The sequence below is a fragment of the Prinia subflava genome, chromosome 5 (genome assembly GCF_021018805.1).
Source record: "Prinia subflava isolate CZ2003 ecotype Zambia chromosome 5, Cam_Psub_1.2, whole genome shotgun sequence".
Taxonomy (NCBI): Eukaryota; Metazoa; Chordata; class Aves; order Passeriformes; family Cisticolidae; genus Prinia; species Prinia subflava.
Window position 1 is genome coordinate 16770801 of NC_086251.1, and position 16154 is coordinate 16786954.

At 51.8% G+C, this 16154-nt stretch overlaps 1 protein-coding gene and 1 long non-coding RNA gene across 4 annotated transcripts in view; one reads left to right on the forward strand and one right to left on the reverse strand.

The window, feature by feature from the left end:
- LSP1 (lymphocyte specific protein 1) overlaps positions 1-16154 on the reverse strand; it is a 48253-nt gene that overhangs the window by 22081 nt on the left and 10018 nt on the right. The window contains exons 1-3 of one of the 3 annotated variants that reach the window (XM_063398178.1): positions 14684-14698; positions 14216-14372; positions 1471-1623 (exon numbers count right to left, since the gene is read on the reverse strand). In XM_063398178.1, the coding sequence (XP_063254248.1) occupies positions 1471-1623; positions 14216-14274 (212 nt within the window). In that variant the 5' untranslated portion in view covers positions 14275-14372; positions 14684-14698. Of the gene's footprint in view, positions 1-1470; positions 1624-14215; positions 14599-14683; positions 14699-16154 lie in introns of those variants that run through there. The other 2 variants (XM_063398177.1, XM_063398176.1) reach the window with 2 other exon arrangements.
- On the forward strand, positions 13088-15639 carry LOC134551076 (uncharacterized). The gene is made up of 3 exons (XR_010080523.1): positions 13088-13905; positions 13997-14203; positions 14714-15639. It is a non-coding gene; the product is annotated as an uncharacterized LOC134551076 (long non-coding RNA).

Here is a 16154-nt window from a genome sequence, read left to right on the forward strand (position 1 = left end):
CCAGCAAGCTTTGGCATCCTGGAGCAGGGACCAAAACCCTTCATTTTTGGAGCTGTTCTTGTCATTGCCCTCTTAAACACTCAATTAAATTTGGGCAATGCCAGTGGTCCTGCAGGGCCAGCAGCAGGGCAGTGCCCACGCCAGCAGGACTGGAGCCTGCAGCCTGGGTTACTGGGGCTGCTGCACACTGCTCTGGGCCCGAGGCTGCTCACAGCACCGACCAGCAAAGCAGACACCAGAGAGCTCATCTGCTCTTTGAAAGACCTTTTCGAGTTATTTCCTAGCCCCCACGTGAAAGGGGGTTTGGAAAAGCTAATGACTATTATTACTTTCCAGACCTTCTGTTTGCTTTTAGAACAGACTGCAGCGGTTTTGTCTGCAGAATATCACCGTGTGTATTTCCACAAAAGATTGTGATGGTGTTTTGCAATGCTTTTACATATTTAAAAAAAAAAAGGGGGAAGGAAAAAAAAAAAAAAAAAAGAAGTCCTGAATAATTTTGGAAGTATCTTGGAAAAAAAGTCTTTTAATGGAAAAAGAATAGATTTTCATACACAACTTTTGCTATTTTTCCAGTACAATGAAGATATTGCTTCTCTGTGGCTATAACTCCAAATCTTGCCACCACTTGTCCATTGTGTTCAACAGATTTAGAAATAAGTTGAACACATAAAGGTAAGACTGAAGACTTTGAGTCAAGAATTCGGCAATTCAGAGTCCAGACTAGTTTTTGTGCTAGCCCCAGTGCTGCACAGCATCTGGGCCACTGAACCATGGACATGGGGAGGCTGCAGTAGGATGTGGTGTGGGATGCTGGGGATGTCATCCTATCCCTTCTGCAGGTGTTTCTTCTTTGACAGCAGATAGCTCAGCATCTCCATTAATGCCTCCTGAGCTCTTTCCATTTAGAACATGCCCCATTAAAGCACAAAGTTAATTTTAACCCTCAGAGCTGTGAACTGCACCAGTTCAGGTGCTGCTTCATGCTTCCCAGTGGCAGGGCAGCATCCTCTGAGGGAGGAATGGGAAGCCCAGCCCTTGCACTGTGATCTGCCTGGGGTTGTGCATCACATCCTCAGGCATGTCTGACTCTGCACATATCAGGAACTCCATTATTTTTGGTGTAGGATGACTCCCAAGTTGAAATTTAACCAAGCACTGAAATCTGGCAATGGTGACTCCGTGCCAGAGCCCAGCCTGTCCCAAGCTATCCCAGTGTAAACTCTCAGGGCAGTAAAACCCTCAGCCTCCAGCCAAGAAAACGATCAAAGCAGGACTTCTGGGGTTTTCTCTCCAAACAAGAAAGCACACTATTTGCTAGTGTGCACTACATACCCCAGCCCAAACTTATTAGAGAACTTCCCCATCTTTCCCAAACCACCCCAACAACAGGGACACACACTGGGTGGCTGCAGGAGGGGTTTGCTGCAAGGTGTGCTGCTGAAGGCTTTATCCAGGGGTGTTTCTTACTGGTTTTCCTGTGCCAGAGCCGCGCTCTCCGAGCAGGAGACAGTGCCATTCAAGCCCTCCTCTGCCTGGGACCGCAGCTGCTTCTCCCGCTCCCGCCGCCGCCGCTCTCTCGCCGCCTCCTCCTCATCCTCCACGCTCCACTGTGCTGTCAGCCTGCCAAGCCAGAGGGAAAACCATCTTTAATGCCACCAGGCAGTCCTGTGAACCCTAATAACAATCCTCTGAGGTGTCTGGGCTCCCCCCAGCAAACAGGAGCCTTCTGCAGAGGAGTGCCCCCACCATGGGTGGTGATCCCCAAAGTGGCATCCTCACCTCCACCAGCACAGCTCCGCAGCGGGACTGACCGATGGGCAAGGATAAGCTGGGACACAGGGACTGGGAGAAGGGTGCAGGAGAGCCTGCAGGTCTCCAGAAGGAAGATGTGGTGCATATCCTCTTCCTACCAGACAGCCACCTGCCTGTGGGCTGAAGCCCACTGGAAAGCACCACTCCCTGCAAAAATAGCTTTGCACCCCCAGAAGGGTTTGTAAATGGTCCTGCAACGCTGCAAGATGTCTGAAGGGTTTGTAAAGGGTCTTGCAGTGCTGTAAGATATCCAACACCTGCATCTCAAGCTTTGGCCCACAGAAGGCAAGACTGTACCCTAGGGATGAGTTTCCTCATGAGTTGAGCTGCTCCTGCCTGATTAGGAGCCCAGGAGACAGTGGCGGAGGGCAGCACCTATGTCCTGCTCTGCCCTGCCTGGCTTCCTGCCACCCCTGCGAGAAGAAAAACCTGTCCTGGCTTCTCCCAGACATCTCAGCTGCTAGATAATAATGCCTCTGCCAGCAGAACAGCCTCCTGCATCCCCAAGGAAGTGATAAGGCGGATGCCACATTCCTTCTCTGGTGATAACGCCAGTCCAGCCACTCCCTCGTGGGACAGGCTCCTGCTCCACTGGCAGCCCCAGCTGAGATTCAGGCAGAAAGGGACATGCCATGGGGTGGCCACCACCCACCAAGGGCCTGTGATGGCAGCTGGAGCTGGGCAGGTCTGGTCTGCGGTACACAGAGCTGATGCTGGGGCAGATGCCGCCTCACCCCGCTCACCCCTGGCTCAGCCAGGTCCAAAACAGACACAAAGGCTGTTTCCCTGGCATTTTTAAGCCTGTTCGCAGAAGTATCTTTCAGGAAGACACACACATGGGAGCTGAGAAGCCGATCTCCCCCCAGCAGCAGGACCCAGCCTGACCTGCACTCCCCCACCTCAGGCACACCCTGAGGACCGTGGTCCTCTTAGGGTGAACCTCTCAATGGGAGATACAGTGCACCATTATTCAGATTGGAACAAACAGCCTGTGGAAAGGAAAATGGGGGGAAAGCCCAAACAGAAATGCCTTAGTCGAGACTTGTTTCGGCCCAGTTGGAGCGAATGAGGAGCAGGCCCCAGGAGTGCCACTCTGCCAGCCTGCCCAGCTTTGCCCTCAGTCTGGGCTATGAAGCATGTGAGAGGGCCTCACTTCACCATGGGTCTCACCAAAAACCTGTTTTCTTATGAAGTTCAGGACAGATACCTCCTTATCCCAGCAACAGGGGGAGAAAAAAGCCCATTGGGATTAACTGATGAAAAATGTAGCCTCTGTAATTACATTGTGAACCCTGTTAGCCTTTCCAGGGAAGACTCACTCAGAGCCTGTTTTACTCTGCAGTGCCAGCAGGACTGTTGAGCTTAGCCTCAGTAGCATCCCTTTGCACAGTGCTCCCACCACCACTCTGTCAGGAAGCTGGGGATGACTCAAATCACTGCCCTTCCAAACTCCCACCTGCCTCAAGGCAGCAAAACCAGGTTGTGAGCCCAATGAAGAAAGGTTGCCCAGGGAGGAGCAGGGAACAAAGCAGACTGCAGGACTAGGCCAAGAGAATGCTCCACTGCCATGTAGTTACTGCTTGCCTTCTTTTGGGTGGGGTCTTTCTGCAAGCACCAAATTCAGCTCTTTCCCTTTTTACCCCCTCATCACCCCTTGCCACCTTGGTCTCCATGAGGAACAAAGCAGACCCAGAGCAGAGCCTGGGCTCCCCTCCTCCCTTCCCAACTCATCCCACACTCTTATTTATTATTTTTCCTCAGGTTCCCATAGAAACCCTTGTCTGTGGACCTGGCAGGAAGCCACCATGTTGTTGTTTTTTTTTTTTTAATATATAAATGAAGTCATTCATTAAACTCTGCCATGATCTCCCTCCCTTGTGCGACAGCTCCAGATAGTCTCCAATTCGGAAAAGCTCTTAACCCCCTCTTGCCCATATCACCCCAGTTACGAGAAGCAAAGTCCATGTTTATGCCAGAACAAGTTGGATTTCGATTAAAATCTTTCACTCCCTCCTCCAGTTCCTCGGAGAGCTGCTGCAGAGGCGGTGCTCCACCAACACCCCCAGCTTGGCCAGGGTGCTCTAGGGAGCCTGGAGGGGGGGTCCCTTCCGAATCACATGAGCTTTCCACACTGTGAGAGCAGCACTGGTTGGCAGCCCTCTCCCTTTCCCAGTTGGATGTGACTAACTCTCTCCCCATGACCTCACCGGCTCGCTATTCTGTCCCTGCATCCTTCGAACAGGCTGAGGACAGAGCCAGGGGCGACCGTCTCGGGGAGAAGGATTTTTCTGCAAAAGCAGAGAAATAACTTTCCCAGCTCCCTTTGCCACAGAGCAGCCCAGGTTTGTCACAGTGCAATCCCAGCTTCCAGGCTGCCCGCTGCTGTGCTGGGATGTATGTCAGACACTCTGAGCATCCTGGGGGGGCTGCGATGCTGGGAACAGTATGCCTCTGCTCAGCAGTAGGGGCTGCAGATAAAGCCCCCACAGATTCAAAAATACCAGCACCCTCCAGCAAACACCTAAACCGAGTTTATTTTCAGACTCTGAGCTCTCTGTCATGCTCAAATAGGCTGGTAGGGGAGTGAGGTTTAATAAGCGATGCGCTGGGGTTCAGTAATCACACTGACAAGCAGAGGAAAAAGGACGATTACTTTTGGACTGACCTAGCAGCATAAATATTTGTCTTTAGTGAAAAACAAACAAAACAAAATGAAGCAAAAAACACAAGCAAATGAGAAACTAAGCCTTGCCAAAGTCCTTGTGTTTGGGTCAGCTACAGGGGTTTGTTGGACTCCAGACAAAATGTGCCATTTCAATTTGGACAAGCACAAGTGTGAGCAGGGGATCAGCTGTTAAATTGCCTTTCGAAGCAAAAAAGGTGGAAAGATTTAATTTCCAAATGGTTCCATTTACTAAAACGGGGCCATGGTCTCCCGTTTGGTCTAATTGTTCACAGCCGTATTCAGCAACTCAACATGCTCAGCCCACAGTGGTATTTCACTACTGTCCTTCCCAATTCTAGAAATAATTACCCACTGCTCCAGGAACAGGCTGGTCCCGTGTATCTTCGCCTCCATCCAGCACTGTCCCAGGCTGGTCCAGGCTGGGGAGGTTTGGGGAAGAAGCAGACTCATAGCTGCCAGCGGGACCAAGAGTTCTCAACTTCATTTCACCCATCACAGGATGGGGAAAGGGAAAGCAGGACTTGAAGCTTGAGGAGTTGCAAGATGAGCTACAGCATGCTAACCTCCTGCATCCAGCCACCTGCCTTTATAAAACTCCTCTATAGAGGGATTTTCATGAAATGTGAAAGGAAATTCACCCCCTTAAACAAACCTCACTGTGATTGGAGAAGGGAGGAGAAAAGATAGAAAGACCTCAGTGGCCCCAGCAGCCCAGAGCTGTGGCAAGATTTCTTCCAGCAAGAGTTCATCAAAGGGCTGGGTCATTTCTCTTACACGATCGCTACATCTCTGCCAACAGCTTTTGGAGGTCATGGTTGAGCCAAACACGTTTTGTGGAATGGGCTTCTCTTTTCCTCAGGATACCCTGGAGTTGTAAGGATGAGCTGAAGGCACCTTGGTTCAGCTGTGCCCACAGAGACACTGCCTGCCAAGCATTTGGGATGCCGAGATTTCTGCTCTGACCGGGGCCAGCAGCCTGTCTCAGATCCAGCTCTTGACCTCACCTCCCTCTAGACCCCCAGCCAAGGGTGGGGCTTTATTTCTGTTTGCACTCCCAAACACCTCTTCCTGCAGCACAGCAATGCAGGCACCCGCGCTCCGGCTGCCCTGTTCCACACGGCCACAAACGCCTGCTCCAGACAAGCCAGCGTGGCTGGGAAGGTCACGTTTCCTTTGGGCGATTCCTCACCGGCACTTGAGGAGATTTTGATATTCAGGCAAGGGAAATTTCTGGCACCAGATGAGCTGTGTTTAAGGAAAACTCTGCAGAGTTGAGGAGTCTTTTGCATGGTTGACGGCTCAAAGGAAGCTTTGCTGGCCCAAACCCAACCTTCAGCACTAAAGCTAATTCCAGAAAGGAAAATCAAATGCCTCCCAGCGGCTTTGGGCTTTGCAGACCTGTGCCAGAAAAACTCAGGAACCCTCTACCAGCGCACTGGACATTTCTGTCTCCTGAGCTCACTGGGGTACCAGGCCAGGAGTGTGTTGGCTTTGGTTGCTGCCTCTGTTGGGTAGTTTGCCCCCACAAAGCCAGGGTACAAGAGGGAAGAGGTTTTGGGAACAGGATTTAGGAGGAGCCACGTGCAACCACAAAAGATACATTGTCCATCACCTGTGAAAAACCCAGTGTCCACCACAGCTGGAAATATTCCCTGGAAGCCATAGGGCTGCATGAACTAGAGAAGAATCGGGAAGAGCAGCCCTGCCTCCCCCAGCAGCCATCCCATCTCCACTCTGTTGAGGTTTGGGGAAAGGGAGATGCCAGAAACCAATGCAAGGAACCTTCCCCTTCCATGCAATCCACCGCAGCCTGCATTGCCCTGTCAGAGTGCCAGATACAACATCAGTGCAGAATACAGCCTAGGGCCATCAACAAGCTCATCTGCTGCCAAGCAGAGCTGCCAGGCTTTATTTCATATTGCATTTATCACACATTTATAAAGGGCCCTGACTGCTGGCAGGAGATGTGCAGCTCACCCTGTCACACGAAAGGGAAGAGGACACCCTCTGAGGGCTGCAACTGCCTCACCCACTTGATCTTCTGCCACCAAATTAATCCCTTATTAGTGGCACATAATGGCTCTGTGTGACTGAGTCAAGTATGCTGAAATACGCAGATAATGCCTCCACTCATGTCACTCAGGACTACTGGTGTCAGGCCACCAGAGAAGTCATGGTTTTCCATGCCTTAGGAGGAACGTGCCTGGATAGCAAAGATTGCAGCTGGGTCATCATCCCGCTGAATAAGGAAGGGGGTGTGGATAGCGGTACGGTACAGGGAGACTGAGAAAAGAAATAAAATCAAGAATTATTACGTCACAGCCTGAAGTTTATTTCAGCCTTGCCTCGAGAGAGTTATTCCAGCTCTGGAACAGCAGTGTGTCAGTCAAAGGCAGCCAGAGATACTCCACAAGCCTCTCCCTCCCATACATTCATGTAATTCCTCAGCTGCATTGCTCCGTTCAGAGTCCAGGCTACAGAGTTTGAACAAGGAGGGGGGGCAGGGGGAGAGGAAAAAATGCATCTATGTGCTTCACCCTCAGCCTTTTTCTCATACCAAGCTTCCCCACCCCACACGTAGCTGTGCAGTCTCAGCCACGTCTCTCCATTTCTCCTATAAATCAGGGGTCACCTTCAGGATGTGAACAGCAGGACAGAGCTGCTTCACACCCAGAAGTGGCCACAGAGCCCATCTCCACCTCCTTCTAGAACTGGGGCTGTGGAAAGGCAGCACGTATTGGGTGATAAGGACATACCAAGGCATCTGAACAGAATATGATGCATCCCAAAATTTCATCAAGCAGAAATAGAAGGAAAACCACATTGAGCATCACAGAGACCTATCTCCCTTTCAAAAATAAAAGCAACTCTTCTTTTTTTAAACAGATCTTGGATTTCCTCCACACAAGAACATTCCATTTCTGCCCTGAGAAGGACGTGCAGATGTGCAGCCATGCATCACATGTGCCACACATAAAACTCTGCCTAGTTTAGCCTTCATTAAATCCCCTGCAAAGATCGACCTGTCACTGTGGGGTGACAGGCAGGGAAAGCCCCAAGATGGTAATTTACTGCCTCCAAAGGCAAAACAAGACACACTTGAGAAAGCTGGTGGCAAATGGCAGAAGCAGACCCTGGAGGAGGGATGAAAGCAGGGCTGGTTCTTCATCAGGAGCTTCATCTGTCCCCTCCTGCCACTCACAGGACTGTGGCTCCAAAAAGGTACATGGAATGCTCCATGCTTCCAGATGCCATAGGTGATGCACAACCACTCACAGAGGCATGAGGCAACCAGTGGGAACAACAGTTTCTTTTTATTATTATTGATTTTAATCATGGCAGACAGAATCCAAACGAATTGCACCCAAGATGATGAATTGCACCCTCAGGACCGCAGGTCCTTAGCACACAGATAGGCTGGTGCAATAATGTATTAACATCACTGGTCAGGAATTTGGCAGGGGGGAGGAAAGGGCTGGAGCCTGAGCCCTCCCAGCACTGCACTGCATTCAGTAGGTGTGAGAAATCAGTGCTGTGTACAACCCACAGCCACGGCTCTTTCTCACGGTCTCTCCATCTCAGCCCTAAGGTTCAAGGAATTGGAGGGTTTTTTTCCACAGGGCAGGAAGTCTAGGCTCTGTTTTTGCAAGGGAGAAGCATGTCAGAGGAGAAAATAGACTTGTCAAAGAGATGCAGACTGCCTTACCCAGCTTTTGTATTTTATTTTTCTCCTCCTTAAGAGAAAAGCAAGACTCCACAGCCTCCCTGCCTTGGCTACAGTCAGCCAGCATCCTTGATACACTCCTGCTGGAAAACAAGTCTGAGCCTAGAAAGGCGAGCAATTGCCTTATCCCTGCTCCAGGCCGGGATTAAGAGCACGATTTGTATCAGCGCGGTGGTTTTTACATTTTTACAGCACAGCTGGCTTGGCCCTCCCTGTGCAGCCCCGGCCGAGGCGCTCCCCCAGCAGCAGGAGGGAGTTTGGTGTCCGAGCAGCGGCAGGAGGCTCGGGGAGGCCGTGAGAACACCCTGCTCCCATCCCTGGGAGCGTTGAGGCTCTCTGGGTTCAGGGCTGCCGACTTGTTCCTGCAGCAGGAACAGTCAGCAGCAAGCCCTCGGTCCCTGCTGCGCCAGGGCAGAGCGTCTTCATGAGGAAAAGAGTCCTTGCCCCAAAATACTGATCTCAAAATTTGAGGGCATGGCACCCCAGCTTCTTGCTGTGGGACAGAGACACTTGGCAGCCCCAGCTGCCCTTTGCCCTTGGAGCTGAGGGATGGTGCTGATGCTTTTTGATGCTCCATCGAAAGAGTTAGAAATGGAGGGAAAAGGAGAAATCAAAATAATCTGGAAGCTGAAATTTAGTTTTCACACACCATCCCGGCTGTAAAGTCTCAGCCCTCAGGTTCTCCATCCAGTGCTCTTTCTAGCTGAACCATACTCAGATACATCATGGTCTTTCTCCACACCATCAGAGGATGCCGATAACCTGCGCAGCCCTGATGGGCTCAAAGGCTCACTACAGCTTCCCAAAATTTCCATGGGCTCAAAGTTCAGGCCCTGAACATCCAATTGCCTGAGAGCAGGTAAAAATCTGAGTCAGGCCAGGCTAAAGGCAAACAAGACCCATGCTCTGGTTTCTGGGAAAGGTCAGTGGTAGGTGGAATTCTGACAAAACAAACCCCAGGGCTAGAAAAAATCTGGGAATGGATCCACGGAGTACTCAGAGGGGACAGATGAGCTGCTTCAACCAGAGAGAAAGGATAAGCTGTTGTCTTTGGGGTGAAAGCTGAGGGTGGGCACCCCACAAGGCACCCAGGGAGGGACTTACCCACCACACACTGGCTTAGCCCTTACCCTCACCCTGCCCCACAGCTCAGCTGGGTTGCAAATCCCCAGGTTCCTCCTGGATTGCAAAACATGGTGGCATCACTCTGCAAGCAGCTGGCACCACAGAAGCCACCCTGGGATGTGGAAATCCCCCAGGCATGCCATCAGTCTGGCCCAAGGGGCTCTCCTGGACCCTCCTCCCTGCCAGCAGCCTCTGCTGATGTCTCCCTTTCCATGCACACTCCGTTTGTGGGTTCCACAAAGGTGCCCATCTGTTCTGCCCTGGCCACGGCAATGGCGCACAGAGGGATATAAGAAAAAAATGAAGGCCACTAATAAAAACATCAAAATAGAGAAGATTCAAGAAGGGGAGCACCTTAGGCTCCTCATGACATGTGTAGGCTGCATTGCAAAGCATGAATCACACTGATGAAGGCCCTGTGTCCCCTGCTGTCCCCATCTCCCTCCTTTTCCCACACAACAGCTCAGCTACTGGCTCATTCCTACATGTTTCAGTTTCCCCATCCTCCACTAAAGAGCTGTCCCACTTCTTCACACCAAGACTTCCTCGCTCCCTACACCTGTCTAAGAGCCAGGGAGCTGAAGCAAAGTGGTGCTGCAATAGGCCCTGGAGGCAGTAGCTATCTACCAGGCAACAAACTGTGCCCAGACCATGTCCTGGCATCAACCACACACTCCCCCATCCCACAAAAAAATGTTCTTCTCCCTCAAAGCACCATCCAGCCTTCCCAAGCTCCTTGTTCCCAGCTCAGCACTCAGGAGGTCAAGACAAAAATACTGGAGTAGCATCTTCCCTGCTGAGACACATCCTGGCAGACTTTGGGAAACATCGCACGCAGGCAGAAAGGAAGGCATCCCACAGGGCTGGGCAGAGCCCCCATATCCTGATCAAACTAAATATTACACTCACACCACGCACCAAAATTCAAGGAGTTCAGGGAATTGTAAAGCTACCCCTAGTGCTGAGGAACTCTAAGCATCACCAAGAACATTGCTTGAAAATGCAGTAACGTCTTGCTGGGAGAAAGAAGGGGCCCTGCAACCCCCTCATGAGTGCCAGTATTCAAGTGCTGGAGGGGGCAGGCATCTCATCTCCTATAGCAGGCCAAAACACAGAGTCATAAAAGATTCATTTCAGATCTCACATTCTGGCTTCCCATGTTAATGAAGCCACAGAAGATAACAAAGCAAAAATCCCATCCTACAGAGTAAACAATTAGCTCTATCCTGTGATCAATTTTCTGACTTGTTTTCTTCCCCTGAGATTTTTCATCCTCGAGATTCAGCGCCCTTTTCCCACAGCATTATTTGCACTTCAGACTCTGTGGCATTGCAAAGACATATAATTAGAGACACTGGTTTATTTGTTGCTCGTGCAGCAGCCACGCTCCAGAGCCCCTGCTCTGGACCAGGTCCCCACTGTGCTGGGAAGCAAAGGGCTGTTGTAGCCTGTAAGAACACTGTCCTTTTCCCCCAAGAACAAATCCTAGCTCACTTCCTAATGGCACCCCAGGATCACCCACATGCCGGATAAAACAGACCAGCAGTGCTTCCAGCTCACATCCCTGTGCCCACACACTTCACCCCTTGGCTGCACGTCCCAGCCAGGCACCCAGAGCCAGCGATGGGGACACAACTGCTGCAAGCCACCACAGCACTCAGCACGAGGCCCAGTGAGCCAGTTCCAAGGAGCAGCACAGCTGCTTTACTGAGAGGCTGATCTGTAGGTTAATTAAACAGCCATATTCTTTTGTGAAACACTTCAGGCTCGATAAATAGGAGAGTAAAATTCCAGCAGGAGCAGATAATGAACTGAATGAATCGACATGACAGGTGCTGGATCCCTATCTTATTTATAGGAATTCATTAGAAGGATAAGGAAAAAGAGATCGTGATAACAAGATAAAGTGCCTCATGTTTGGAGAGGGCTTTAAAAAAATACAAAGCCTTGTGGGCGTGTGAGGGATCATCGCTGAAAGCGTGCTACAGGGGGAGAAATATTTCCCCAGTGATATCCTGATAGAGAAACTATGCTGGACAAGGAGTGCCTGGGCACACAGGCCAAGGCAGGGAAGGTAGATAGGCCTGCAATTGCCCATTCTTCCCATACCTTTCCCAGGTAATTACTCAACCACTCGTGCTCTGCAGTTGCAAGGCCTAACCCTGGGCTCTTTTCAGCCTCTAGCTTTCCAGATGTCAATGGAATGTCCCTGTCTGCACCTTCTGCAAAGCCAGTGAGGAAGAAGGAGGGCTAATTGTTCCAGTCCACCTGCTGGCTGGGCAGAGGTGAAAGACATTTCCTAGGATACTGGCTCAGTGCTTCAGCCTCCAGGTGTCTCTAAGGTGTCCTAGTGACCCCAAGCACACCAAACCACTCAGAGCACCGCATGCCTCTCAGTCAGTGGAAAAGCCATTCCACACAAATCTGACTCCTGGGACTGATGTTTGGGTGATGCTTCACCAATGGACCCCTTTGTCTGAAACACTGGGGTTTTGTATCAAGCACAAGGCAGGATGCATAAAGCACTGGGACTCAGCTCTTCAGCCCCAAATCCACAAGACTTACACTGGTTTCAGCTCAGGAACCCTTAACCCAGCTGCTGCACAGCCGGCAAGCAGTTCCCGTAGCTGAGCAATGCTCAGAGGAGGTAATTCCCAGGTTATCCCTGCTGCTGGCCTGCAGCAGGAGCAGCCTGGTAGATCCTGACACCACACTGATGTCCCCAGTGCTCGTGACTGTGGCTCTGAGCAGCTGTTTTCACTCCTGTGCTCCAGGTCTCCAAAGCACTTGGCCACACCAGAAGAGCCCGGGACCAGCACAGTGTAAGCACTCTGTGGCAGTCACCTTGGGACAGAGAAAAGCAGAGCACAGCAATCTCAACAGCAATGTATCTTCAAGCCAGGAGCCTCAAGGCATTCACTAAAGAAGCGCCTTCCTGCAGCCAAGGTGGCAGGGCTTGCAGAGCCAGCCCCACAGCCCATCTCAGCAACTCCAGAAGAAACAGTTCCAGAGACAAATACAACTGCAAAATAGGCTATGGTGTGTATGGAGCAGACCCTGCCTGTTCTGCTGTTGAATCCTGTGAGCATAAGTGAGGCTTTTTGTGTGTAAACAAATGGAAATCCCTCACACCCCACTCCACTCCTCATCTGTAAGGACTCGAAAACACAGCCATAAAGCTAAACCTCAATCTGGTTAAGTGTAATAACTCCACTCAGGAAATGTATCACCTTGTAAAAAAGTCCCTGTGAGTCTCTGGGACACCAGAAGTCCCTTATCCACAGCAGGAGGAACTTGGAGATGTCACTCAGGACAGGAAAACACCCCTGGTTTAGGCTGTGCTGAGGACAGTTCTTTGGACACCCCTTTTCTCTGCATGAAGCACATGAGCTTCCCCTTGCTCCCCCCCATCTGTCACCCTGCAAAATAAATTGCTACCCAGCTGTAAGCAGGCAATTCCCACCCAGTTCATCTGCCTGGCCTGGCCTTCCTCAGTACCAGCTGGCCCCAAATCCGAGCCTGTCCCTGCCTTCTGCACACCACAGAGGTTTCCCTACCCCTCGCGAGCCCCTGACAAAGCCCTGTTCCGAAACAGGGATGTGTAACTCAGATCCCAGTCCCCCTGGCCTCAGACCAGGGCATGGGTCCAACAGGCCAAACAAAAGATGAACCCAGAGGAGTCAGCTTCTCCTGCCCACTCCCCACCCCGGGGCCTGTGCAGGCAGTGGGAGCTTTTCTGCCATCTCCCCTGGGTCCAGAAGGGCAGGAAATGGCAAGGGCTGGACGGGCTGTGGGCACGCATTTACCTTCCAAGGCAAGAAACTTATTTGAGAGATGAGGCTTAGAGGCTGCATTACCAATCAAGGAGATGCCAAATTGATTGGAAAATGCCTGGTGAAATAAACCCCACCGTGACATCCTCCACCTTCCAGCTGGAGACCAGCAGTCACAGTGAGCACAAGGGAGCCAAGAGGCACCCAACATGCCCAGTGTGAGTCCAGCACTCCCTAATTCCACCTCTCACCTACCCAGCTGCTCAGATAAATATGAGGGGTGAGAGGTGCCTCTCTTCAGCCCAGCCAGGGCCATCAGCACGGCACACCACCATCATCCAGAGACGGATCCCAGAGACCCACGGAGGGCAGCAGCAATTCAGCCCCCAGGGAAGAGCACAGTGACCGCATGGCAGGGAATCCCAGAGCCAGCAGACAATGTAGCCGTCCTCCCCGGCTCAGCGCCGGCTGACAAACGGGAACAAGCCCAGCTGAGCCATCCACTTCCCTACCCTGGCAATTATACTCTGAGAGAAAGGTTCAAAGCACTATTGTGATCAATTAAATCGAAAAAGGAACAGTGTCAGCTCGCAGCCCTGGGAGGATCCGGCCCTTTACTGATCTCTGAATTAAAAACGCGCATCACAGCGTGCACAACGTACGGCTCCTGCGGGGAAAAAGGAAAAATCCTTTTTCTAGGCAGAAGCGTTCAGCACTCAGGAGACACAAAAAGCCACGTACTGAGACATCCCTGGCAGGGAGAGGGGAAACCAGCGGCTCAGGTGAGTGTCACAGTACAGTTGTGCTCAGTTATTTCAGTTGGGAGCTCCTGGAAAAGCCATCAGTAAGTTCAAATCTGCTTTTCTCATACAGCTTTTGGGGAGGAGAGGGAGGGTTATCTATTATCCTTCCTTCCAACGCATCGGGTCTGCTGCAAGACCAGGGTGAGGACGAAATTCGGATTTAAAGGGACACGCAGATGGTCGGTGTGAAGCACGCTCCCTTTCCCCGCGGCGCCCCCCCCGCGCCCCTCGGCGCGGGCACGTCCAGCCGGAGCCGGAGCCGGGTCCCCGCGGGCAGGTGGGCGCTCACCTGATGAGGTTCTGCAGGCCCTGCTTGCTGGAGTTCCTCCTCAGGATCGCGCTGGTCATGGTGGCCGAGGCGCGGCGGGCAGGGTCCCGCTGCCGCCCCCTCCCCAGCGCCGCAGGCAGCCGCCCGGCACTGCGCGCTCCCGCGGCCCCCTCTCCGCCTTCAGGAAGTTCTGCAGCTGGTTTCCTTTTGTTTCTGCTAGCCCCCCCTGCTCCACACCCCCGGCTTGTCTCCTCCACCTCTACCTCCTCCTCCTCCCCCTCTGCCTCGTGGAAGTGTCACGGGGGAATCTCTGGGGGCGCAGCCGCCGGCGGGCCCCGCAGCACAAAGCCCGGCGCTCCCCACTCCCCTGCCGGGGGGATTCTCTCCTGCCTTTAACTCTTCTCTCCCTCCTTCATCTTCTCCAGCCCTCTCCTCTCCCGCCCCCACACTCCCCCCCGCCCTTTTTTCTTTCCTTTTGTTTTTTCCCACCTTTACCACTGTTTTTCTGATTACACAAAGCAACTAGGGAGCAGAAATCCAGGTTGGCAACTTGCGCTCGGCGGGCTGTAAATCACTCCCGCTCCATTCACAGCAGCAGTCGTGCATGAAGGTCTCACCTCCAAATGGTCCCCGCACGCCCGAAGGTGAGCCAAGAGTCAGATTAATACCTAAGGGGCTTTGCACTGGGAAATGCCACACCAGAGAAAAACGTTTTCCTGGGATGGAGATAGCAGCTGGATTTTGGGGTGAGCCACAGAACTGCAACCTCGGGCAGGCAAGCAGCCTGCACCCTGCTTCTGCTCTCAAACGTTGCCCCTCACCTGCCCGAGTCGCCAAGTCACCCGTGCCTCAGTTTTCCTAGCCATCACACTGGGCACGAGGCAAAAAATCTGGCTAAATCTGGCTTGCCTCCATGGAACAGTGATATTTCAGGAAATAAAAGAAGTGCATGAGTGTTTGATGAAGGACTAAGATTGCCACCTGCTAAAACAAAATGCCCATCTGCCACGCGTTGAGATGGTTGTTCTTCATGCTACCTCCTCATGGGAGTAGTCTTGGGAGGAAAAAACAAGAGAGTCTTTTTCCCTGAACTGCATCTCCTGGTCCACATGTGCTTTTTGGGTGCCAAACCAACAGGTGCCTGGACTTGCAACTAGCAAGTTCCAGCCCTGCCTTATACTTGCCCATTATGATGTTCATGGCATGGCCTGCCCATGTTCCCCAAGGTAAGTGGGAATATTCCTCTGGCTGTCTGCAAAATGGGAGCGGTTATGATGGGATAACTCTGCTGAGACCCTCACCTTCCTTCTGCTTTCAGTCCTTCTCATCTCATTTACACATTTCCTTTCAATCGCTTCTACAGGAATGTTTCTCGATGCCCGGTAAGCTGCAGTGGGGAAGTTGCCCATGAAAAACACCAAGAAATCTCAATAAAAGAAAGGAAGTACCTGCCCTCCTTTCCACTGTCTCATCATTTCAAAACAGCTTGGTTGTTTTCCCTGCAGGTATTTACTAAGCATCACCTAAGTGATTATGAACAACAAAATCCACAAAGCGGAGACAGTGGTGCTGGCCTCACTCTGTGGGCTGCTCAGATGATATCACACTGCATATTTTTCTTTCTAAATTCAGTGAGAAGATGCAAGCGATCCACCACAAAAGATCTCTGTTGCTAAAAAAGAGCTTGTCCCAGCCCTGCAAGTGCTTGCAGGAGTAATTAGGTTTAAGCATGTGAATTAAGTTTAAGTCATTCCTATTGACTTCACCAGAATTGGCCAGAGTTGAAATGAAGTGTGCACCTACAGCGTTTTCTTTTTGGAAAGAATCGGCCCAAACCTGCCACTGACTCCCATGGACCGAGCCAGGCAAGGAGACAGCTTGAAGGAGCCCTGGCAGGCAGAGATGTAGCCCACAGCCATGCGCCAGCAGCAACTCGGGGTTGAAGGAAATCACTGCAAGC